General features: G+C 40.8%; 1 protein-coding gene across 1 annotated transcript in view; it reads left to right on the top strand.

Annotated features, from left to right (window-relative positions):
- The first annotated feature begins 5,006 nt into the window (after positions 1-5,006).
- The window catches only part of VSIG1 (V-set and immunoglobulin domain containing 1), a 33,139-nt gene continuing 10,882 nt past the window's right edge, over positions 5,007-27,263 (top strand). The window contains exons 1-2 of the mRNA XM_055438439.2: positions 5,007-5,292; positions 20,797-20,960. Coding sequence (XP_055294414.1) covers positions 5,244-5,292; positions 20,797-20,960 — 213 coding nt within the window. The 5' untranslated portion in view covers positions 5,007-5,243. The remainder of the gene's footprint in view (positions 5,293-20,796; positions 20,961-27,263) is intronic.

Below are 27,263 nucleotides of genomic sequence, written 5' to 3' on the forward strand. Positions count from 1 at the left end.
GTATGGATGTGAGAGTTGGACTGTGAAGAAAGCTGATCGCCGAAGAATTGATGCTTTTTGAACTGTGGTGCTGGAGAAGACTCTTGAGAGTCCCTTGGACTGCAAGGAGATCCAACCAGTCCATTCTAGAGGAGATCAATCCTAGGTGTTCATTGGAAGGACTTATGCTAAAGCTGAAACTCCAATACTTTGGCCACCTCATGCGACGAGTTGACTCACTGGAAAAGACTCTGATGCTGGGAGCGATTGGGGGTAGGAGGAGAGGGGGACGACAGAGAATGAGGTGGCTGGATGGCATCACCGACTCAATGGACATGAGTTTGAGTGAACTCCGGGAGTTGGTGATGGACAGGGAGGCCTGGCGTGCTGTGATTCATGGGGTCGCAAACAGTAGGATACAACTGAGCGACTGAACTGAACTGAACTGAACAAGAGATAGTGAAGGACAGGGAAGCCTGGTGTGCTGTAGTCCATGGGGTCACAAAGAGTTGGACATGACTTAGCAACTGAGCAACAACAAAGTTATTGTTGTTTTAAAGACTTTGACTTTTATTCTGAGAGAAATTGGGAACTACTGGAGGATCTTGAGCAAAAGTGAGATGTGATCTGACTTGCATAGAAAAGAATCATTCCAGTTGTTGTGAGAGTAGACAGTGGGGATGAGGCAAAAGCAGGTAGACCAGTTAGGGGCAATTGCAGTGAGCCAGGTAACTGACGCTGGTGACTCAGAGTCAGATGGTAACAGTTAAAGTGGGGAAAGTGGTCGGAGCCTGGGAATATTTTGGACATGGACCCAAAAAGAATTTGCTGATGAATTAGATGTACGTGAGGGAAGGAGAGGAGTCAAGGATAACACAAAGGCTGTTGGCCTAAGGAAGAGGAAGGAGAAAATTCCCATAACTGAAAGATGGGACAAAATTATAGAAGCATTAGAAGAAAATATAATATTTTAATATTAACATAATAATATATAATAATATTTCTCTAATCTTAGATTGGAAATGGATTTCTTAAAGAAGACATGAAACTCAGCAGCTACAAAGAAATAAATTGCTATATTTAACTACTGCAAAATTCTTTATAGTAAAAGACGATTTTTTTAAAAAGTGATAGACTGGAAGAAAATATTTATAATGTATGTACCAAACTCAGGTTAAGATTCATAACTATAAAGAGTACTTCTGCAATATGAAAAGAAAACTCAAGTGGGAAAATGGTATAAGGTCATAAAACAAGCGTTTTACAAGAAAAAGTACACCAGTTAGGCCAACAAATCTATGAAAAGAGGCTCAACCTAATTAGAGAAATACAAATTTAAATAACAATGCAATGCCAGTTTTCAGCCGTGATATTAATAAAATTAAAAGACTAATAAATCTCATTGTTGACAAGGCCATGGAGAAACAGGCACTCTCATACATTCTTTTAACAGAGGTGCAGATTTATAAAGAATTTCTGGTGAGCAATTTTTCATAATATGCCAAAAATTAAAATGTTCATACCCTTTGATTATCTAGCAGTTTAATTTCTAGGTACCTAATCTAGAGAAATCATCACTTAAGTGGGCAGAGATACAAGCAAAAGGAAGTTCATTTCACCATTGTTTATAAGACTTTTGTTTTAAAGACTGGAAATGGCCTAAGAATTCCCCATTAGGAGAATGTTAAAATAAGTTGTGGTACATTCATACTATGTGTTCTTGCCTGGAGAATCCCAGAGACGGGGGAGCCTGTTGGGCTTCCGTCTATGGGGTCACACAGAGTCGGACACGACTGAAGTGACTTAGCAGCAGCAGCAGCAGCAGCAGCAGCTCTATAGATATAGTTGTGCATGGTGACATAAACAGTGAAAAAAATGCTTCCTTGGTGGGGGGGAAGCGACTTACAGAACAATATAAATTATGATTACCTTTCCTTTAAAAAACCCACCTCATATGCCTGTATGTAAATTCATAGAAAGGCTGAGAAAAATGCAAAATTCCCATTGCTTGTGAACATGGCATGCGATTACACACGTGGGTGAGAGAATGGGGCTTTCTGTTTATCCTCTGTATGCTTCTTTGTTCTTTGATATTCCTTCACAAGCAAAATGTATTACTTTTGTAATTTTTAAGTATAAAAACGAGGGAAAGATCAGATACTGCCAGTTTCTGAATGTTCCCAAGGAAGAACCCTGGAGGCAGTAGCATGTTTGTTACTACATATCCACACTGGGCCACTGTGCATTGTGGGAGGGACAGCATCGAATGCGTGCTATGTGGCCTTGGGAAAGACACAACATTTCTGAGCCTTCATTTTCTTATATTGAGAATGTAGATAATACCTTCCCTATCTATTTTACTGTTAGTTGTGAAGATAAAATGGAAAGACAGTTTTAAAAATTGTGAAGCTCTGTAAAACTGTTCAAGATATTTTATAATATTTCATGTCCCAGTTAATGACTTGCTTCTTCTGAGCGATAGTCAATGATACCAAACTCAGTCCAAAGTGGAAACTTTATCTCTTAGAGTTTATTTTCACAGAGCTCTACCTGTCCAAGTTAGGTGACACATAGCAGCAGTGCAGGCATTTTACTTAAATCCTCTAGAGTGTTTTGTGTTTGTATGAGAGATTCTGTCTGATGCTGCGTGGTTTTAGCAACACCTTTAAGCCAACTCCTCCTCTCCCCATCTCAGGGTCAACCATCTTGGATATACTGATTAATTAACAGGGTCTTCTTAGCACTTGCTTTATGCTTAGCACTCCCCTGTGGGCGGGAGGCCAGACGTTCAGGTTTGCCTGGGACTGTCATGATTTATACTATCTGTCCCATGTAATTGGAGAAGAAAATGGCAACCCAATCCAGTGTTCTTGACTGGAGAATCTCATGGACAGAAGAGCCTGGCAGGCTACAATCCATGGCTTTGCAGAGTCAGATATGACTGAGTGACTAAGCATAGCACAGCACAAGACACTCCCTTAGGGAAGCCTAGGTACCCAAAAGGCCAGTAGACCATGTGGGCGGTGGCAGGGTGGTGGGGAGAAGGGAAGGTGGGTGACAAAGACATGTAATAGTTATTTGGGGGGAAAAGCATTGCCTTGCACTCAACCTGTGTCTTGGAAAAGGAAAGGAATGTTCTTTCTCTGCCACCTGCAACTCTTTCTTCTTCTCCCCTACCCTGTATTGCCCAGCACCCAGAATTCAAGCCAGTGCTAAACTATGCTCTGTGTGGGTTTGGGAACAAGACTTAGTTTGAGCATTGCTTTAGCAGGAAATGTGTACTCTTGGATTCAAACAATGGGCTAACCAATACATTTTGGGACACGCTCCTTCTTAAGTTGGGAACTGCCTGTATAAGACCTGGCCCCCATCCTGGAGGGGCTCATAGACAGTCGATTTAGGGGAGACCTCATTAATGCATAGAGTACTGAAGAGTAATCCGGTACCAACTGAGGGTATTGGATCTAAGTATAATACAGATTCACCCAAGAGGGAACCCGGAAAGAGGCGGTTTGTGGGCTCTTCAAGATTTTCACATAGGACAGTATGACTGATCTGTGCTAAGAATATGCTTAGATAGCAAGGGGAAGAAGGAGAAAGTTCTAAGTAGGGGTCGAGTTCACTGGAAGCCAAGGTTTGGCATCAGACATGAGCATGGACAGGGAATGCTTTGAGAAGGTATGATATCTGATGAGAGCAAATGGCTTTCTGAGGAGTGGTGGGAAGTTTGCTTGACTGAGATGAGATCGTGTCAAATGCTTTCTGTAATTTAAAGTTCATAAAACATATCACTGCAATTTGCACATATTTCATGTGATTGAACACTCTTTGGGGCAATAACTTTTGACAGCATTTTTTAGGTGGATGGTTTAACATGACTTAAATTCAGGTGAGGCATGGGCAAGATCTTAGAAGGTTGGGAATCCAAATTAAGGACTTTGGACTTGATGAAAGAGTCCCTTGTAGTGTCATTGAAGATGCTTGATCAGGGTTGAAACACTGACATGTGGCTGGTACAGACTGAAGGAGAAAGGAATCGGGGGGCCCATTTAAGAAGCTACTACAGTAGGCCAGGGGTGGAGATCTGAGTACCTGGACCAGGATGGAAGGAACAAATCTGAGAACCATAGTAGAGACGGAAACACCAGGACTTAGAGATTGCAAGGGAAGAGCCAAAGGAGGCCCGTATGTATCTCAGGATTAGTTAAGCATGAGGGCAACTTTGTTAAACATTCATGTTCATTTGAAGGCTTCTCACTTCTATAGCCTGCCATTCCCTTCTAGTGAATCCCCTTTCTAAGTTAACCCTGTGGCACCTATTCAGTATCCTAATTCTGCAAAAATTCAGACTCATCCAGTGGAAGTCTTAGCTCATGTATTTACTCACCTCGTTTTGCAAAATTGCTCGTGTGTGGTCAGTTGTGTCTGACTCTGTGACCCCATGGACTGTAGCCCTCAAGGCTCCCCTATCCATTTTCCAGGTAAGAATACTGGAATGTGTTACCATTTCCTCCTCCACTGGATCTTCCTGATCCAGGGATCGAACCTGCATCTCTTGCATTGCAGGCAGATTTGTTACCTGCTGAGCCATCGGGCAAGCCCAACCAATTTGCAAAATTAGGTGAATGAATAAATGCTACAGGGTTTCTAACTTAGAAGACAAAAACAATTCACTCTACTACTAGGGCTTCAAAAAAGTGTGATGTGTCCAGAGTTTGTTCACATAGAAACTGGGTGCTTTCTTGCTTCATGTCCCCTGTGCCCTTCCTGTGAACCCTGTCTCCTGAGAAAATCTTAGAACATTAATTTGCTAACTTAATTTGTAAAAGGTTAGTGAATCAATGCCATAAGGCATTTATGGAAACATTTGAAATTAATTAACCTTGTCAAATTTTATTTATATAGGTTCTCTTCCAATTATATCTTTTCCCCTCAAGCATAACTTTTTAATAAGATTAATTTTAAACAATAAAACTTAGGAATCTGTGTACAAAGAACTTTAAGAATTTAAATACGTGGGTTTATCATTAACACAGTAGCAAATATATCAAGGAAACACGCCCCATGAAAAACATTTCAAAGAAACACACATCTGCTCTGAGAAAGGTCTGTAACCAATAAGTAAGCCCCAAGAAGCTTGTTTGCTTGGTGATGCTGGCAGATAAGCCTGGCAAACCTCAGTGTGACTGAAGAAGTGAGTTTGAGACTCAGCCTAGCCCAGGCAAGCTACTGGACCTTGACTGCGCTCAGCGAACCTCAGCACAATGGGGTTAACATTTTGGAAGGTGTTTCTGATTCTCAACTGCCTTGCAGGTAAGGGGGGAGGATCTTCAGCCCACCGAAGATCATTGGGAATGGAGTTTCCTTTTAAACTGAAACCGCAATTTTTTTTTTTTTTTACATAGAATATTCCCCTCCTGTGCTTAAAAGGAACTATATTAGTGTGCTGAGTAAAACAATTTTCAGAAAACTTGCTTAGCAAATATGTGCTATGCTGATATTTTGGGAACCCAGGCTGTAAATAGAATTATTTTATGTAGCTTCTGAATTAGAATTCCGCACCCCCCCCCAAATTGCAGTATCTTTCTTTCTTTAGCTTGAAGATTAAACAGATGAATTTACTCAGAAGCTGAAGTTTGTGCCAAGGATACTTTTTTTCCTCTGTTTTACTTGACTGTTTCCTTCAAACTTATTTTGATCAACTTGCTAAACCTGGCTGGGAGCGCCTGTCATGCTTAACTATCTAATATTTCCTAAGAGTTGTACTTTTCAAAGCATAAGACGGTTTTTAGGGAAACACGTGAGTAATTTATCATTGCGTTTTTAGGGGTTTGAGCAAAACAAAATCATTTTTAGAGTCAAAATCCTAATATTGGTAGACCCAGGAGAGATCACTAATTCAGAAAAATCCCTTGATTAGTTTTTTTCAGATACCAGATGTATTTTGAATCTCTTCTTATGATAAATTAGGTCCATGGTAGATTCAGTAAGATTGTTTATCCAAGAAATGTTTTTGCAACATTCTCTAGGCCAGAATACTGGAGTGGGTAGCCTTTCCTTTCTCCAGGGGAATCTTCCCAACCCAGGGATGGAACCCAGGTCTCCCACATTGCAGGCAGATTCTTTACTAGCTGAGCCACAAGGGAAGTCCTAAGTAATATTAGGCAGTTATTAGAATGAGGTTTACTAAAGAACTCTTGAGAGTCCCTTGAACTGCAAGGAGATCCAACCAATCCATCCTAAAGGAGATCAGTCCTGGGTGTTCATTGGAAGGACTGATGCTAAAGGTAAAACTCCAATACTTTGGCCACCTCATGCGAAGAGTTGACTCATTGGAAAAGACTCTGATGCTGGGAGGGATTGTGGGCAGGAGGAGAAGGGGACGACAGAGGATGAGATGGCTGGATGGCATCACCAACTCGATGGACATGAGTTTGAGTGAACTCCAGGAGTTGGTGATGGACAGGGAGGCCTGGCGTGCTGCGATTCATGGGGTTGCAAAGAGTCAGTCACAACTAAGTGACTGAACTGAACTGAAGCATATGTAACAACATAAGAAAATGCTCAAGATAAAATACTAAGTGAAAAGCAGGATATACCCACATGCCTAGAATAAATTCTTAGAAGGTTATGTACCAAATTGTTTATGATGATTACCTCTGGCTGATGGGATTATAGATGATTTTAATCTTATTCCCCAGCCTTTTCATATTTTCTATGGTTTCTACAAAGAACACTGTATTACACTATTTTTATCATCAGAAATGTTAGTTTTCAAAACTATATGATATTTAATAATAAATGTTCATTGCTAAATGTTTAAGCAGACATATTCTGTGGAGTTACCAGAAGATAATACTACATTTAGCCAGGACTTCGAGCTGGAAAAAGCTGCCTTTCTCAATTTCCATCCTGGTGGGAATATATGTTCTTATTTTCCCTTTCCTCCAGGAATATTCATTTTAAACCTTAACTTTAGACAGTGAAAGTCTTTGTCCCTTTTAAAGAGATTCCAGTCATTAGCTAATTGGGTCGCCATGGGCCTCCTGCAGCAGCCTCTAAAACCACACCTGTAGTCAACACCTACTTCCCTCTCTGAGGCTATCTCTGGCCTATACTAGATACCCATTTTGGAACAGTTACAAGAGTGCCTTCTACTATAACTAATGTAGATACAATTTTTACTGATTATAAATGTAATATATGGTCTTTGTAGACAGTTGGAAATATGGAAACATAAATAAGAAAATAAAAGTCACCAGAAATCTTATCAGAGATTCTGGTGAATTTCTTACTTTTTTTCCTCTTGCAAGTAAATAGTATATTACAGAATTGAGTTTATATCTTGTATGCAATTTTTTATTGTTTAAAAACTTACTTAGATGATTTCAGGATCTTACTTGATTGTGACTTTCTGAACTAAGCCCAGAGTTACCAACAAATACTTTGTTTTTAAGTTACTGTCTAACTGATTTTGCTAATGCATAGTGTACATATATAATCTAGCTGGCCCAACAAAATGTGGTAGTGTCAGTCTATCAGATAGAATGGAAATATGGTACAATATATTGTTGTTTGCAGTGCTTACGTATGTATGAAAGTCAGAGAAAGAAAGAATTTAGTAAGCTATGCCTGGTATTAGTAGTGTCCATCAGTTGATCCAGAAATGGCTGTGAGGCAGCTGGGAGTGTTTCCATCAATGTGCAATTTGATGTGCTATCTGAACTTGTTTCCTGTTCAGGAAAAAAGTCACATTTTTGGTGTCAAGCATGGTGCTTGGCACATAGTGGGCACATAGGAAATGTTTACTGAAAATTAATTACCTTCTGAAATCCTGCCATTTGTGACATGAATGGACCTTAAGGACATTATGCTAAGTGAGATAAGTCAGAGAAAGACAAACACTGTATGATCTCACTCAAATGTGGAATCTGAAAAAACAGCAACCTGAATTCATAGAAACAGAGAGTATAGTGGTGGTTACCAGGGATGGTGGTTGTGGGATAATGGGGGTGATGTTGATGAAACGGTACAAACTTCCAGTTAGAAGATGAGTAACTACTAGGGATCTAATGTACAGCATGATGACTATAATTGACACTGTACACTTGAAAGTTATTTAGAGAGTAGATCTTAAATATTGTCACCACAAAAAAGAAATGGTAATTATGTGATGTGATGAAAGTGTTAGTTAATGCTTTGGTGGTAATCATTTTACAATATATGTCAAATCAACACTTTGTACAGCTTAAGCTTATACAATGTTATATGGAAATTATATCTGAATAAAGGTAGAAAAACAAAAGAGTGAGTTACCTTCTCAAACCCCAAACATTCAGAAATGATTTTCACATACATATATAAAATGAATTTTTGGGCAACTAAGCAAGGCAGATTTTATTTTAATGAAAGGCTTTCTACTGACTTCTAAGGAAGTCAGGTATATTCCACTTCAGGAAAATAATTTTATTGAAAAATATCTTCAAAAAGTTCAAGCATATCATTTTAGATGCTTGTAGTATAGTCACCTGTTGGAAAGATATGTTAATGTTGTTTCCATTTTCACAAGGTATGTGCTATGCATTTTAATGCAGTAACATATTTGAACTTTAGTCAGATTCATAAAGTTAGTGATCACTTGATTATTGCCTAACTCAAAAATGAAGCAATTTTACATGAAGTTGCTTGAAATTAGGAGAAGGCAATGGCAACCCACTCCAGTACTCTTGCCTGGAAAATCCCATAGACGGAGGACCCTGGTAGGCTGCAGTCCATGGGGTCGTGAAGAGTCAGACACGACTGAGTGACTTCACTTTCACTTTTCACTTTCATGCATTGGAGAAGGAAATGGCAACCTACTCCAGTGTTCTTGCCTAGAAAATCCCAAAGACGGCAGAGCCTGGTGGGCTGCTGTCTATGGAGTCGCACAGAGTTGGACACGAATGAAGCGACTTAGCAGCAGCAACTTGAAATTAATTCACTTAAACTGCGACAGGTCAAATATGTCTGTTTGGTATGTTAGAATAATAATCCCCCTAAGCAAAGAGCCTGTCACATTGCAGGCATTAAATAGATGAATGAACAATCATTACCAAAACATGAGGCATTTAAAATCTGTTTAGAGTGTTGATTAACTCAAGTGTATACACCTTGGATTATTTTCCTTTAATAGTATGCACTGATTTTTAAAAGCAGTATTCACACATATTTCAACCACGTATGTGTTCTTTGGGTGGGGGGGTTGTTTTTTTAATTCAGCCAGGTCAGTGAGTGAAATTGCAGTCCTCAGTTTTGTTTAAATCAGGTGCTAATCTTTATTTTGCTGTACAGTCAGAGTCTTGTCAATGTATAGGTTTTTTTCCTTCTTCAATTTTTAAATAATTTCTCAATTTAGACTAAATGAATCCAAAGGAAGGGAACATTTTTTTCCCCTGACACACACAGAATCACTTTCAGTTTAAGACTAAATTTTACTTTTCACTATCCACATGTAGCTATTCACATATAACTTAATTAAAATTAAATAAAATAAGAAATTCAGTTCTTCAGTTGCACTAGCAACATTTCAGGTGCTCCATAACTGCATGTGGGTAATGGGCTTCCCCGGGGGGTGGCTCAGACAGTAAAGAATTTGCTTGCAATTCAGGAGATTTGGGTTCGAACCCTGGGTTGGAAAGATCCCCTGAAGAAGGAAATGGTAACCCATTCCAGTATTCTTGCCTGGGAAATCCCATGGACAAAGGAGACTGGCAAACTAACACTTTCATGCCCTCAGCAGTGAAAGCGCGAAGTCCTAACTGCTGGGGTCACAAAGAGTTGGACACAACTGAGCAACTAACACTTTTACTTTTTCACTTTCAATGGCTATTTTCATCATGGAAAATTCTATTGGACAGTGCTGGACTAGACAGTGATCTCAGAGGCTTAAGTAATGTTCACTAATAGAATGATGTGACATTTTTTAAAAGTTCATCTGGAAATATATAACTCTTAGCTCTGAAGTACATTGTCATTATATTAGAGATGGACAGTTTCTGAAAACTGTCTTTTCTTCAGAATTTAAGGATTGATTATGTTGCTGAGTATTGGGAATCAGGGCAATAAAAATGATCTGGAAATATTGCCTTGCCAATTGTTACCTATTTATAGAACAACATGCTGTATCCTTAAAAATACTTTGTCTCACAATAGATTTGGAGGTTACTGTACTTATTCTGAGGTGATATTGTTGAGCTTTTATATATCTCAATGTACATATTTATATGTGCTAAATTGCTTCAGTTTTGTCCGACTCTGTGCGTCCTTATGGATTGTAGCCTGCCAGGCTTCTCTGTCTGCCAGGATTCTCCAGGCAAGAGTACTGGAGTGCATTGATGTGCCCTCCTCCAGGGGATCTTCCAGACCCAGGGATCGAACCCATGACTCTTACATCTCCTGCATTGGCAGCCGGGTTCTTTACCACTAGCGCCATATTTATATGGCTTCTATTAAAAATATGTTGAAAATATTTAAATCAGATTGTTACCAACTCCTTGATTTTCATTTGCCTCCATTCTGGTCTGTGCTGTATAAATGGTTCATGGTGCATTGACATGGCAGGCAGAGATTGTGTCTGTCTTGTTCATTATTTCCCCAGTGTTAGTGCTGTTTATGGCATAAAATAGGTGCTCAGCAGATATTAGTTGATAGGCATCACGACTTTTTCCATGGCTTGCTTTGTGTGAGAATTGTGTTTACTCTGCCTTCAGGCACTTTTGTTGAGAGCAGCCCTTAGAGGCTTTTCTGTTTGTTTTTTTTTTGTGTGTGTGTGTGTGTTTTTACTTTACCTATCAAAAGTTATTACCATTACCCAATCCCATAATGGGCTTCCCTTGTGGCTCAGCTGGTAAGGAATCGACCTGCAATGTGGGAGACCTGGGTTCGACCCCTGGTTTGGGAAGATCCCCTGGAGAAGGGAAAGGCTACCCACTCTAGTATTCTGGCCTGGAGAATTCTATGGACTGTATAGCACATGGGGTTGCAAAGAGTCGGACATGACTGAGTGACTTTCACTTCACTTCACTTCAATGCCATAGTAGATTTTGGGATGTAAACTAGAGGACAAAAATGACGGCCAAATAATATCTTCAAAATCCCTTTTTTAGAGGAAAGTTTATGGTAACTGTAATGGCCACCAAATCCTCATTCTATCCCTTTAATTTTGGATGCTTTAAAGACATTTGGAAGTCACTATTTGCGCGTGTCCAGGGATGGATGTGCCTAACTTCCAGGAGAAAAGAAATGGGCTTTTGAAGGCAGGAGAGTCACTTAGTGATCTCCAGTGAATTTTCCATCAAAAAGAGTAGCTGCTTTATGTACTCCAACTTTGTTTTGGGCGGAGGTGTTATGGGAACCAGGAATGCATAGGAAGGAGAACATTGGGAGAGGGAAAACTGCATGGAGTCAGAAGATGCCACATGAGTGCCTACCCTAAAATACTTCTCTCAATTCATCAAGACATTGATGTAAACAGCCAACTCTGGGAGAGAAGCACCTGGACCAGATGACCTGGCTGTGACAGAGAACACGGCTATTGAGTCTAGGAAACTAGGGGTAATCAGTACGATAGTTTGCTTTTTCTTTAAAATTTTCAAAATATTTGTTAAATCCCTGCGTTCCTTTTGCCTGACCACTGTCACTAAGAAAAAATAAAATTAAAGCCATCTTTGGGAAGGGGGCCAGGAATTTGTCTTTCTATACTATTTCCTTTGATCTTCCTGTCATCTTTGTATCTTCATCCTGTCCCAACCCTGAGGGTAGCTAGCGTTCTCATTCTAGCTCCCCTGCAGCATAGAGAGCATCTTTTAAACTTGACCATTTTTTAACACCTGCCTGACAGTCATGTTCCACCCTGGAGAGCTTCTATATTCTATACTCTGACTTTTCAATGGATAATAACCAGTTACTCAAATGAGCTAATGCCTCTATAAAGTGAAAGTGAAGTCACTTATTCGTGTCCAACTCTTTGCGACCCCATGGACTGTAGCCTACCATGCTCCTACGTCCATGGGATTTTCCAGGCAATAGTACCGGAGTGGGTTGCCATTTCCTTCTCCAGAGGATCTTCCCAACTCAGCAATCGAACCTGGGTCTCCTGCATTGTAAGCGGACACTTTACCATTTAATCCACCAGGGAAGATACTATGCCTCTATAGTGTTATCCAAAGTAACATCTCCTGTAACATCCCTTGGGAAAATGCTTGCATAGTACTAAGGATTTCAAGTACACTGGTAGGCTGAATTTTGGAGTAGGAGGCTCTTCGGTGTTCCTCCAAATCATATGGGCAGCAGATCCTTTTGTAAGGTCAACAATTCTCAAACATCATGGTCTCAGGCCCTTTTTACAATCTTAAATCTTGAAGGAGATTTCTGGTTTGGACAAAATGACACAGATCTGTTTCCCCCTGCTTATTCCTGCTAAGCACAAGTATAAACCCTCCCTGGAAATAATGCAAGAGATGAACAAAGGAGAACTCAGAAAGATATTAAGAAGAAAGCAGGGCTTTACCTGGTGGCTTAGTGATGAAGAATCCCCCTGCCAATGCAGGAGACGTGGGTTTGACCCCTGATCTGGGAAGATTCCACATGCTGCTGAGCAACTAAGCCTGTGTTCCACAACTGTTGAGCCTGTGCTCTAGAGCCCTTGCTCCATAACAAGAGAAGCCACTGCAATGAAGAAGCCTGCACACTGCAGTTACAAAGTAACCCCCTCTCTCTCCAGCTAGAGAAAAACCTGCACAGCAACAAAGACCCAGCACAACCAAAAATAAATGAATGAATAAAAATTTTTTAAAAAGAAGAAAGAAAGAAAACTTGCTTGGGACACTGGAAACAACAGAGAGGCAGGGTGTCTTATGTCTCTTTACCCAAAGGAGGAAGGGAACCCAGAATGAGTGGGAGTCCCTCTGACATCAGATGAGCTAAACACACTGGCAAGGGGGAATCATCAGGAGTCCTACAAACAATAGTAGACAAAAGAAGCAATCTCCATCCTTACTGGGCCTGAGATTCCCTACTTTATCCTAGCGATACTGAGGTGGGAGGGTGGAACAGAAAAGAGGGATGAAGTCACAGCAAGTACCTGGTTCTAGAAGGCTCTTTGTCTCTCCTCCCCCAAACAGAGACACCAGAGCAGCTGGGGGGTTCCAGTAGGAGTGTCTTGCCACACCTATCCCCCGCCAAGAGACACCCAGCAGCCTTACCTTGGGAAATGCTTCCACCCACTCAGGCGACAGGGTCAGCGATGTATAGAAGCCCTACTGACTCCAGATAACCAAACAGACCAAAACAATACCACAAAGACCGAAAATTAAACTAGCATTAGAAATACAGCCCACAAAGTAGGCTGAGACCCATTCACAGAACATAAATAAAATGGACTATCTGCTAAAATGAAAGATTTAAAATAGGAGTTTCCTAACGTAATAGACAAAATGTCTATCAGTTCAGTTCAGTTCAGTCGCTCAGTCGTGTCCGACTCTTTGCGACCCCATGAATCACAGCACGCCAGGCCTCCCTGTCCATCACCAACTCCCGGAGTTCACTCAAACTCATGTCCATTGAGTCGGTGATGCCATCCAGCCATCTCATTCTCTTTCGTCCCCGTCTCCTCCTGCCCCCAATCCCTCCCAGCATCAGACTCTTTTCCAGTGAGTCAACTCTTTGCATGAGGTGGCCAAAGTATTGGAGTTTCAACTTCAGCATGAGTCCTTCCAATGAACACCCAGGACTGATCTCCCTTAGAATGGACTGGTTGGATCTCTTTGCAGTCCAAGGGACTCTCAAAAGTCTTCTCCCACATCACAGTTCAAAAGCATCAATTCTTCAGCGATCAGCTTTCTTCACAGTCCAACTCTCACATCCATACATGACCACGGGAAAAACCATAGCCTTGACTAGATGGACCTTTGTTGGCAAAGTAATGTCTCTGCTTTTTAATATGCTATCTAGGTTGGTCATAACTTTCCTTCCAAGGAGTAAGCGTCTTTCAATTTCCTGGCTGCAATCAGCATCTGCAGTGATTTTGGAGCCCCAGAAAATAAAGTCTGACACTGTTTCCCCATCTATTTCCCATGAAGTGATGGGACAGATTTTGACAAATGTATAATCACATTTATCCACCATTATATTATTGTACAGAGTATTTTCACTATCCTAAAAATCCCTTTTGCTCTACCTGTTGATGCCTTCCTCTATACCAGCACCTTGCAACCACTGATCTGTTTACTGTCTCCATGCTGCTGCTACTGCTGCTAAGTTGCTTCAGTCATGTCCAACTCTGTGCGACCTCATAGATGGCAGCCCACCAGGCTCCCCCGTCCCTGGGATTCTCCAGGCAAGAACACTGGAGTGGGTTTCCATTTCCTTCTCCAACTGTCTCCATAGTTTTGCCTTTTCCAGAATGTCATTTAAGGTGGAATCATACAGCGTGTAGCCTTTTCAGATTGACTTCTTTAACTGAGGAATATGCATTTAAGATTTCCCCATGTCTTTTCACGGCTTGATAACTCATTGATTTTCAGCACTGAATTACATTGCATTGTCAGGATATACCACAGTTTTTTAATCCATTCACCTACTGAAGGACATCTTGGTTGCTTCCAAGTTGTAGCAGTTATAAATAAATCTTCTGTAAACATCTCTGTGCAGATTTTTTTGTGTGGACATATGTTTTCAACTTCTTTGGTAAAATATCAAGGAACACAATTGCTGGATAGTATGGTCAGAGTATGTTTAGTTTTGTAAGAAACCACCAAACTGTCTCAAAGTGGCTGTACCATTTTGCCTTTCCACCAGCAACAAATGAGAGTTTCTGTTGCTCCACACCCTCATCAGCATTGTGTGTTGTGAATTTTTAAAATTTTTTAAAGTATATTTTTTTTGGCTGTGCCATGTGGCATGTGGAATCTTAGTTCCCCGACCAAGGATCCAACCTGCACCCCATGCATTAGACGCCTGGAGTTTTAACCACTGGACTGCCAGGGAAGTACCCCCTGTAGTGTTGTTTTAATTAGTATTTCCCTGAAGACATACAGTGTGGAACATCTTTTCATATGCTCATTTGCCATCTATACATTACCTTTGGTGAGATGTCTCTTGATGGTACTTAGTCCATTTTTAAAATCTAGTTGTCTGCTTATTACTGAGTTTTAAGAGTTCCCTTGACAGTGTCTTTCACAGAGCAGTTTCAGTTTTAATGAAGTTCAGTTTGTCAACTTTTTCTTTCATGGATCATGCCTTTGGTATAGTATCTAAAGTCATCATCAAACCCAAGGTCATCTAGATTTTCTCCAATGCTGTCTATGTTTGAGGAGTTTTTTAGTTTTGCTTTTTACATTTAGATCTGTGATCCATTTTGAGATAATTTTGTGAAATGTATAAGATATATGTATAGATTATTATTATTTTGCCCATGGACATCCATTGTTCCAGCACCATTTGTTGAGATTTTCTTTCCTCCGTTGTGTTGCCTTCACTTCTTTGTCAAAAATCAGTTGACTATATTTATGTGAGTCTGTTTCTAGCCTCTCTATTCTGGTCCATTGATCTATTTGTCTATTCCTTCATCAGTACCACATGGTCTTGATTACTGTAGTTTTATAGGAAGTCTTAAAGTTGGTAATATTAGTCCTCCAACTTTGTTCTTCTCCTTTAATATTTTGTGTTGATTATTCTGGGTCTTTTGTCTCTTCATATAAACTTTGGAGTAACTTAGTTGATATCCACATGATAATTTGCTCTGATTTTGATTGGGGTTACACTGAGTCTATAGATCAAGTTCGGAAGAACTGACATCTTGACAATATTGTCTTCCTATCCTTAGACCTGAAATGTCTCTCCATTTATTAATTCTTTCATTTCTTCCATCAGAGTCTTTTAGTTTTCTTCATATAGATCTTGTACTTATTTTGTTAGACTTAAGTATTTTATTTAAATTTTGTGAATTTTATATAAATGGTTTTGTGTTCTTTTAATTTATTGGAGCATAGTTGATTTACAATGTTCTGTTAGTTTCAGGTGTATGGCAAAGTGATTCAGTTACAAATACACATAGATTCATTCTTTTTCAGATTATTTTCTCATATAGATTGTCCAAGAATACTGAGTAGAGTTCCCTGTGCTATACAGAAGGTCCTTTTTGGTTACCTTTTTATGTACAGTAGTGTGTGTGTGTTCATACCAAGCTCCTAATTTGTCCTATTGTGTTTTTAATTTCAAATTCTACTTGTTCATTGCTAGTATACAGGAAAGCAATAAAATTTTGTACATTAACCTTGTATCTTGAAACTTTCTTATAATCACTTACTAGTTCCAGGAGTTTTTTGCTAATTCTTTTGGATTTTCTGCATAAGCAGCGTGTCATCTGTCATTTCTCACAATCCATATACCTTTTATTTCCTTTTTGTGTCTTATTGCATCAGCTAGGACTTCCAGTATAAGACTGAAAAGGAGTGATGAGAGGGGATATCCTTGCCTTGTTCCTGATCTTAGTAGGAAAGCTTCTAGTTTTTCACCATTATGTATGATATTAGCTGTAGGAATTTTGTAGCTGTTCTACAGCAAATTGAAGAAGTTCTCTATTCTTAGTTTATTGAGAGTCTTTATCATGAATACATGTTCAGTTCAGTCGTTCAGTCGTGTCCGACTCTTTGCGACCCCATGAATCACAGCACGCCAGGCCTCCCTGTCCATCACCAACTCCCGGAGTTCACTCAAACTCATGTCCACAGAGTCTGTGATGCCATCCAGCCATCTCATTCTCGGTCGTCCCCTTCTCCTCCTGCCCCCAACCTTTCCCATCATCAGAGTCTTTTCCAGTGAGTCAGCTCGCCGCATGAGGTGGCCAAAGTATTGGAGTTTCAGCTTTAGCATCAGTCCTTCCAGTGAACACCCAGGATTGATCTCCCTTAGAATGGACTGGTTGGATCTCCTTGCGGTACAAGGGACTCTCAAGAGTCTTCTCCAACACCACAGTTCAAAAGCATCAATTCTTCGGCGATCAACTTTCTTCACAGTCCAACTCTCACATCCATACATGACCACGGGAAAAAACCATAGCCTTGACTAGACGGACCTTTGTTGGCAAAGTAATGTCTCTGAATACATGTTAGATTTTATCAAATGCTTTCTCTGCATATATTGATATGATCATGTGATTTTTTTTTCTTTAGCCTATTTCTGTGATAATGAATTGATTTTCAAGTGTTAAACCAGGCTTGTATGCTTGATATAAATCACACTTGGTCTTGGTATAGAAATTCTTTTTACTCATTGTTGGATTTGATTTGCTAATATTTTGTTGAGGATTTTTGCATCTGTATTCATAAGACATATTGGTCTATAGTTTTCTTGTAATATCTTTTTCTGGTTTTAGTATTAGGGTGATGTTGGCATCTTAGGATGAGTTAGGAAGCATTCCCTTTGTTCTGTTTTCTAAAGGAGATTGTAGACAGTTGATACAGTTTCTTCCTTAAATATTTGGTAGAATTCACCAGTGAACCCATCAGAACCTGGTGCTTTCTATTTTGGAAAGTTTTTAATTATTGATTCAATTTCTTTCATAGATACAGAATAGACATAGGCCTGTTCTAATTGTCTACTTTTTGTGTGAGTTTTGGCAGATTGTGTCTTTCAAGAAATTGGGCCATTTCATTTAGGTTGTCAAATTTGTGGGCATAGATTTGTTCCTGGTATTCTTTTATTAATCCTTTTAATGTCCATGGTATCTGCAGTGATGGCCCCTCTTTTATTAGTAATTATATCCTTTGTATTTTTTTTCTTAGTTAGCCTAACTAGAGCCTTATCAATTTTCTTTATCTTTTCAGATAACCAGTTTTGGTTTCATTGGTTTTGTCTATTTATTTCCTGTTTTCAGTTTCATTGATTTCTACTCTAATTATCATTATTTCTTTTCTTCTGCTTACTTTGAATTTAATATACTCTTAAAGATTTTTTAAATTTTATGGAAATATAGTTGATTTACAATGTATTAATTTCTGCTGTACAGCAAAGTTATTCAGTTATACATATATATTCTTTTTCATATTCTTTTCCATTATGGTTTATCACTGGATACTAAGTATAGCTCCCTGTGCTGTACAGTAAGACCTTATTGTTTATTACTCTTCTTTTTCTAGTTTCCTAAGGAACAAGCTCAGATGATTGATTTTAGAGCTTTCACTTTCAGTGTTGTAAATCTTCCTCTAAGCACTGTTTTGGCGGCATACCATAAATTTTGATAAGTTGTATTTTCATTTTCATCTAGTTAAAAAATATTTTAAAATTTCTCCTGAGATTTCTTCTTTGACCTATATGTTATTTAGAAGCATGTTGTTTAATCTCCTAGTATTTTGGGACTTTCAAGTAATCTTTTCTGTTATTGATTTCTGCTTTATTTTCATTGTGGTTTGAAAGCAGACAGTGTTTGATTTCTGTTTTTTTTTAATTGTTAAGGTTTGCTTTATGGCCCAGAATGTGGTCTGTCTTGATGAGTATTCATAGTGTTTTTTTAAATTAATTAGTTAATTTTAATTGGAGACTAGTTACTTTACAATATTGTGGTTTTTTGCCATATATCTACATGAATGAGCCATGGGTGTACATGTGTTCCCACCATCCTGAACCCCCCCTCCCTCCTCCCTGCCCACCCCATCCCTCTGGATTGTCCCAGAGCACCAGCTTTGGGTACCCTGCTTCATGCATAGAATTTTCACTGGTCATCTATTTTATGTATGGTAATATACATGTTTTGTTTCAATGCTATTCTCAAAGTACATCTCTTTGTATAGATGGGCTTCCCAGGTGGTGCTCGTGGTAAAGAACCCACCTGCCAGTACAGGAGACATAAGAGATGTAGGTTTGATCCCTGGGTAGAGAAGATCCCCTGGAGGATGGCATGGCAACCCACTCCAGTATTCTTGCCTGGAGAATCCTATGGACAGAAGAGACTGCTGGGCTACAGTCCACAGGGTCACAAAGAGTAGGACACAATTGAAGCGACTTGGCACTCATGCACACATGCTCTTTGTATAGGACACTCTACCCCAAAAGACCAGAATGCACTTTTTTACCCAAGCACCCACAGAACACTTAGCAAGATAGACCATAGGCATGGCCATATAACAGACCTCAGCAACTTTAAAAAATTTGAAATTAAACAGTTTATTTTCTGAGTGCAGTGGAAATAAACTATAAACCAGGAACAGAAAGACAACAGGACAGTCTCTAAATACTTGAAAATTATACAGCACACTTCTAAATAATCTGTGGATCAATGAGAAATTCTCAAAGGAAATTTTCTAAATATATATAGAACTGAGTGAAAACTGAAATATAAAATACAGACAAATGTAACATGCAGTTAAAGCAGTGCTGAGAGAGAAATTTATAACACTAAATGCTTAGATTTGAAATGAAGAAAAGTCTCAAGTGAATGATTGAAATTTTTATATCGAGGAACTAGAAAAAAAGAATAAACCCAAAAGAAGCAGAAGGAAGGAAACAATCAAGAGCTGAAATCAATGGAATTTAAATAGGAAAACTATAGAGAAAATTAAATAAAATAAAATCTGTTTTTTTGAAAAAAGTTGATAAACCTCTAACAAGATTGGTAAAAATAAAAAGAGATAAGACACAAATTGTCAATATCAGAAATGAAATATGGGATATCACTATATATCCTGTAGTCATTAAAAATACAATAAGGGAATACTATGAGCAACTTTATTCACACATTTGATGACTTAGAAGAAATGGATCAATTCCTCAAAAACAACAAAGTAGTAAACTCACTCAATATAAGATGTATTGTCTGACTATCTCTTTAATCATTAAGGAAATTGAATTCATAATTTAAAAACCTCCTGAAAAAGAAATCTCCAGGCCTAGATACTTTCACTTTACAATTCTACCAAATGTTTAAAAAATAATTAACAATTTTATACAAATTTTTCCAAAAAAATAGAAGAAGAGGAGGGAACATTTCAAACTTGTTTTTGAGACTAGTATTAACCTGATACAAAAACCAGAAAAAGACATACAAAAATATTATGAACATAATTTTGATCTTTTGCCTGCGCTAAGTCCCCCAGTTGTGTCTGACTTTGTGACCCCATGGACTATAGCCTGTCAGACTCCTCTGTCCATGGAATTTTCCAGGAAAGAACACTGGAGTGGGTTGTCATTTCCTCCTCCAGGGGATATTCCCAACCCAGGGGTCAAACCTGCATCTCCTGAATTGGCAGGCAGATTCTTTACCACTGCGGATTTTGTAGCCTCCCTAAAATGGTCTCAGGGCTAGGATAACCAACTCATTTAGTTTTCTTGGGACTTTCCTGGTTTAAGCACTGAAAAGCCCTAGCAAACCCAGCATCGCTTGCTCAAGACTTACCTGGTTTTAAAACTGAACGTGCCACATCCAAGGAACTTCATTAGTCCTGGGCCAACTTCATTGGTTTTTCTCAATAGTCATGGACTTTTTGGGTCTCTGGACAACACTTTAAGAACTTCCACGTCAGGCCATACTCACACAGAAGAAATTCTCAGTTCAGAATTGTTAACTCACCACCGCATAGGAGTTGAAGATCTTCACACTGTAATTAGTTAGAAATTCTCCTACCCCATGCCAGTTGCTTGCTTGACTTTCAGACATGGTTCATTCTACATTCTCCTTCTCACTTTGGATTCCTCAAATAAGATGTCATTGAAAGTGCTTTGTAATGAAAAAATGTCACTAGAATGTGAAGGTGTACCATTGTTTTTTGATGATTATCTTTTCAGGTCAACTTAATGGAGTGCAAGTGACCATCCCAGACAATTTTGTGAATGTGACTGTTGGATCTGATGTCACTCTTATCTGCACCTACACCACCACTGTGGCTTCACTGAACAAGCTCTCCATTCAGTGGACATTCTTCCATAAGGAGGAGTCACAACCAGTTTCTGTAAGAACTTTTTCCCCATGAACTATTCCCCTTCAGTAGTTCTGACATAAACTGTTGGGGGTCAGTGTGTGAGGAAGGAATGGTAAGCCAGTGGCAACAGGAGCAGAGCCTCAGATACTAGAAGTTTGGAGATAACTGTTTAGGGAAGATCATCATCTAAGTGACAACCTTTGTCCTCTCCTCATATTTAGTTATGGCCTGTGACCTCCATTCTGTGTAGGTCAGCATCAAGTATATCATGTATTCTAGAGTAGGCAGGAAGGGTCTTTCTTAGGTGAAACAAGCAGTAGTTCCGGAAGGGCTTCCCCTGCTCCAGATCTCTCCCAGTTATTTCCAGAAAACCCTAGTTCAAATATGTGTCCTAGTTGATCCGCAGATCTCTGTGAAACTTAATATCTGGACACTGCTTGTCAAGTGAGCTAGCTCATTGTGCCAGACTGAGTCCTAATGGAATGAGACTCCCTACGTGGGTGGGTAAGGGCAAAGCAGTAATGAACCCTGGGGAATCAGAGGCAGCTGGAGGCTAGAGGATAAGGGACTGGAAGGGAGGCTAGGGTCTGGGTAAGAGGTAACTGGGGGAGGGTGGATGAAAGTCAGAGGAGGATGATTCTACTTGCAAGTTGCCTATTCCCAGATTTTTTTTTCATTAGGCCTTAAGGGTAATTCCTTCTTTAAATCAGTCCAAAGACTAAAATGAATATACTCAAAAGTGTGTGGTTTATGTGTGTGTGTTGGGGGAGGGCAGCATATGTGTGCACATTTATGCATGTGAATGTGCGATCATGTATGCTAATACATATCCCTTGATGGGGGAAAATTCTGTAGCTTTCTTCAGATTTTCAAAAGGATGTATGATCCAAAACAAAGAGTTCAGAGAAGAGAGAAATCAGTGTGGTCTGGATATAGTTGAGTTGGGCCTTGAAGGAAAGCAAGGGTGGTGATGATAGAAGATAGGGAGAGAGGCAAGTTGAGTGGGCTGGAGGAGGCCCAAGGGTGGAGGTGGAGAAGAGGGAGCACCAGTGTCACTTCAGCCATCACTGAGCTTTCGGAGGTGCTGAACCTTTGTTCAGCAGGAAACATCGTTCCTATCAGTGCCACCCTCTAGTCAAAGTTCAACAGTTTTGTTCAGTACTGGTTACCTTAGACGGGCTTCCCTGGTGGCTCAGATGGTAAAGAGTCTGCCTGCAATACAGGAGACGTGGGTTTGATCCTTGGGTCGAGAAGATCCCCTGGAGAGGGGGATACATTCCAGTACTCTTGCCTGGAGAATTCTGTGAACAGAGGAGCCTGACGGGCTACAGTCCATGGTGTCATACAAGTATTGAATCACTCTGTGCGTCTCTTCAAACTATGGTAGAACAGTAATATTCTTCTACATGGGAATACACCTTGTAGTATTCAGTCCTCAGATCCACCCACTTCTGCTCAAACACAGCACAGCCCATGCCTCAATATTGAGAAAAAGGCAGTCAGTCAGTGTCTAAAACTGGTGCATGCAAGAGATGCCTGAGGAAGATGTAGTTGGACCTCTCAGGCAGTAACACCTGTACTATTGGACCCGCTCATTGTTTGGAGTCTCTAGGCTAGTGGTGGAGAAGGCAATGGCACCCCACTCCAGTACTCTTGCCTGGAAAATCCCATGGACGGAGGAACCTGGTAGGCTTCAGTCCATGGGGTCATAAAGAGTCGGACACGACTGAGTGACTTCACTTTCCCTTTTCACTTTCATGCATTAGAGAAGGAAATGGCAACCCACTCCAGTGTTCTTGCCTGGAGAATCCCAGGGACAGCAGAGCCTGGTGGGCTGCTGTCTATGGGGTCGCACAGAGTCGGACACGACTGAAGTGACTTAGCAGCAGCAGCAGCAGCAGCAGGCTAGTGGCACCAGATTTTCGAAGTGGGATAGGAGGGTCAGAGTTTGGTAACAATTGAGATCAGCACAAGCCCCTGGAGGAGGTGAGACAGTCTTTTTTTGGCTGTGATGAGTCTTCATTGCTGTATGGGCCTTTCCCCTAGCTGCAGTGAGCAGGGGCTACTCTTCATTGCAGTATGCAGGCTTCTCACAGTGGCTTCTCTTGTTGCGGAGCATATGGGCTCTAGGGTGTGAGGGCTTCAGTAGCTGCAGTGCGTGGGCTCCATAGTTGCAGCTCCTGGGCTCTGGAGTACAGGCTCAATAACTGTGGTGCACAGGCATAGTTGCTCCACAGCATGTGGGATCTTCCCATATCAGGGATCCAACCCATATCTCTTTCATTGGCAGGCAGATTCTTTACCACTGAGCCACCAGGGAAGTCTTGAGACAGTCTTGAGTTTGCTTTCTCATGCCCATGTCTGGAATTCCTTTCATCTTCCTCTAAAAGTTTCAGGCTCTATTGCTGCCTTGAGCAGGGCAGTGGTCAACTCTTTCAATAAACTTGTCTTCTCCTCCCCCAAGATCATTGTGTTAAAGAAGCAGTTGACTCCAAGACCTAGTACTTCTCAGTACCCAGGGGAGAATATTATCTCCTAGGGACTACCCCCTCCATGGGGTTCCTTTGTGAATAGAGGCTATGGAAGTATTCCATAAGTCTTCTGATCAGGTGCCAGGATATTCATTTGTTGTTTGTTGTTGTTCAGTCACTAAGTTGTGTCCAACTCTTTGCGACCCCATGGACTGCAGCATGCCAGGCTTCCCTGTCCTTCACTATCTCCCAGAGTTTGCTCAAACTCATGTCCATTGAGTCAGTGATACCATCCAACCACCTTGTCCTCTGCTGCCCGCTTCTTCTCCCGCCCTCAGTCTTTCCCAACATCAGTGTCTGTTCCAATGAGTTGACTCTTCGCATCAGGTGGACAAAGGATATTCATTAGCATGGTCTTTCTTTTAGAGAAGCCCTCCTTTCAGAAGACATGGACAGATTCAGATAGTCAGTTCCTCAGCAAGCGTCACAGCTGAAGACTCTAGACCCCAGAACAGGCAAGCTAGCTTGGAAGTTTTGGTTCCCTTCTTGTGAATGGCTGCCTCTTCATTCAGTTAGTCACTGGAAAAATTATTAATACAGGGACCTCACCTGCCCATGAACAGGACAGGCATGGAACCTACTTAGCATGAGTCTCTCAAACAACACATACTCATCTAGGATAGCCACAGTGGAAGAACCCTGTACCATCTTCATCTAACACCCATATAATGTGAACAACTTCTTTCTAGAACTTAGTATCATTGTACTCCATGTCTGCTTAGATTCTTCTAGCTTGGCCCCTACAGATAGTATTATATCCAATGCTTTTCAAATATTGGTGAAGTGAGGGTGCTTCATCTCCTTAGGAGCACATTTGAAAATGAGCATACTGTTGGTCTAATTGTTATAAATGGGAGTCACTACTGATGTTTAGTGGATGGTGTCTAGGGGGCTTAATGTCTTGTGATATGTAGGTGAGACCCACACAGGAAAGAATTGTCTGCCCCAAATGCCAGTGTGGCTCCCATTGAGAAATACTCCAGCTTCTTCCCTTCCCAGCACCCTTCCCAATCAAATTTTTTCTTTTAAGTGTCCCATTTCCTCAGATGTCTATTCTTACTAAATCTGATAAATTAATATAATGCTAAGGTGTTAAGGGCTGGTGACCATTTACTTTGTTCTCTCTCACAAAAAACCATTTAAGCAGAAACCTTCCATGACTTACAGAAACAGTTCAATTGGTGGGTGTCTCAGGCACATGGCAGGCTGGGAAGGGAGTGGTTTGGAACAAGCAAGCTGTCCTTTTGGTGTTATATTCCTTCCATGTGCAATTCCAGCCTCCTTAAATAGTCTAGAGAAAATTCTAGGCTTGAGACCATCATTACTCTACATTCCTCTTCTCCCATGGTTAGTGCCTTTATGAGCAGAGCAGGAAAGGAAGAAGCTGGAAGGGAAAGAATGGGTGGTTTGTTGTGGACTTGCACATTTCCAAAACGAACCCACAAAAGCAGCTCTGGAGGCTAAAGGCATTTATTAGCTCAGACTCAGACTCAAACAGAAAGCAGACTGAATTCTTTCAACCCTTCTTGTTCATATTCCAGCTTCTAGTTAGAGAGCAGTGTCACAAAGCTGAGGGGAAAAATCTTTTTGGACAAATCTGGCTCCCAGCTGCACAGCCTTATGTGAATAGGAGCTTGACATGGGAGGAAGAGAAAGGTTGTTATTGCAGCTGGCATCCATTGAAGGCATCATGTGGTGAACCCACTCAGCATGGGAAACATCATGCCAATGAATAGCAGCGATTGGAAGGAGAAGGTTTGGTCTGAAGAAGGTGATGGAATGGACCCAAGAGGGTAGGGTGTCCTGGAAGTCATCTTCCTGGTCCAAGGCAAGCGTGTGAGTGCCATGTTCACGGATTTAAGGGACTTGGGAGGTCTGGATTCTAGGTCTGACTACCAAGCGTGCGACCTTGGGATGATCACTTCCTCTTATGGGACCTCTGTGTCCTTTCCTGTAGTAGAAGAGTATGAATGGGAGGTTGCAGACCAGCAGCCTCTGGGTCCTATTTGGCCAGTGGATGCATGTTGGTTGGCCGGTCCAGTGTTTTATTTGTGCAGTTTGAAAGTCTTGTTTGGTTTGGCTCTGTAGTTCACCACAGTCCCTACTATCCTCCACGATCTTACCACTACCCACCAGCCCCTCCCAGCTAATTCCCGTACTTCCAGTATCCAGCTGGTTCCTGAAGGCTCCTCTGCCTTAGCAACCATGAGCTGAGTTATCTCTTTGGGAGTCTTATAACTAATGTGCTGTTATGTCTCCATAATCAGCCTCTAACATCACCATGGGGCAGCCTCTAACATCACCATGGGGCAGGCAGAGAGGAACCTGGGGGGAAAGTAGGGCATTCTCCCATGAACACAGTCACAAAAGGCAAGTGGCCAAAAAATGAACAAACGCCACTTAAAAGAACACATGGATGTGTTTTCTCAGGGCAGACTTGCCACCCCCCGCCCCATCATCAGGCCCAAAGGATGTGGCCTGTTGAACAGCCGTGGCTTTTCCTGGACCTCAATTTGTTTGATCTCTAAATTGACAATATACTTTCCCTGAAAAGTGTACAAGCCTCACAGGATCATAAGCCAGGCTTTGGCCATCATTCAGTTTTGATTTTTAAAAGAATTATTCTTTTGTGGAAAATGGAACCAAGTTGCAGTTCCTTCCTGTGTGATTAGATAAGTAGTTTCAGGAAAGCATTTCATTTTCTTTCTTCACAAGGACGATATGACAGTGTGGACTTCCCCTAACAGAAAGCCCCTCCACCTGTGTGTCTGGCCACTGGATAGCCCTGGGGACTTTCTTTCTCACACAGCACCCTGAGGCCAGGGCCTTTCCCTTTTAGGTGTCCATTGTTACACCTCTACCTCTGCTTCCATTCCAGACATCTTCAGTATTATTTGTGGGAGGGCAGAATTTATTAGGCTACAGTGTGAGGAGCTAGGATCGAAGCGTTGGTGAAGGTCCTTTTTTCAGGGAAGTTACAAGTCTAGGCCCTCATGACTTATTTGCTCACTGATACATGGCCAACCATGAAACTTTTACAGTGTGGCTTCTTTGCATGTCCTAGTCTTGACCTAAAACACACTCTCTTGCCCCCCTACTCTCTGTAGAAATAAAGTCCTTTCCCCTAGATCTTCTGGGACTTACTGCAGGCTGTAGGCAGGACTGATGTTTCTCATTGTGATGTCATCAAGCCTCAATATAAAACAGGCTGACCAACTCCCCAGTCTTCCTGGGAGCAGGGGAAGCGGCCACATACCTACGCTGCAAAGGGCTTCCTTGATATACCAGAGGCTGCATTCCAGGTAAGAGTCTACAGGGCCATAAATTGTTAATTAGAAAGTAAATAAGGCCAAGCTGGCTAGTGAAATGGAAAGCCGGATATCTTGGATGTCAACTCACCTAAAGGAAATAGACCTTTGACAAGTTGAACTTCCTCCTGCCCCGCTTGAATACCTTAGGTTACAATGGCTTACCAGTCTGTAAATCAAACAAGACCCCTCTGGGGCAAGAGTTGATGATTTCAGTAGGTATGAATGGATGAATTGACTTATAAATGGCTCTTTCAGGGTATGAAGGAAAGTTAGTTGATGTTAGAGAACCACAGGAGAGAGACAAGTTGCTTTCTCCTTAAATATACTCTTTTCTTTGAATTTTCCATCAGACTCTCCCTTTCTGCTTTAGTTTAAAAACTTACTCGCTTTTTCCCTGAAAGGGAATACATTTGAATTTATGTAGACAATATCTTTTGGTTTTCTGACTGCCTTCCCTGTTTCATTAGCCTGTTAATGTAAAGAATGCTGGA

The sequence above is a fragment of the Moschus berezovskii genome, chromosome X (assembly GCF_049115385.1).
Source record: "Moschus berezovskii isolate FMDL1 chromosome X, NW_MosBer_1.0, whole genome shotgun sequence".
Taxonomy (NCBI): domain Eukaryota; kingdom Metazoa; phylum Chordata; class Mammalia; order Artiodactyla; family Moschidae; genus Moschus; species Moschus berezovskii.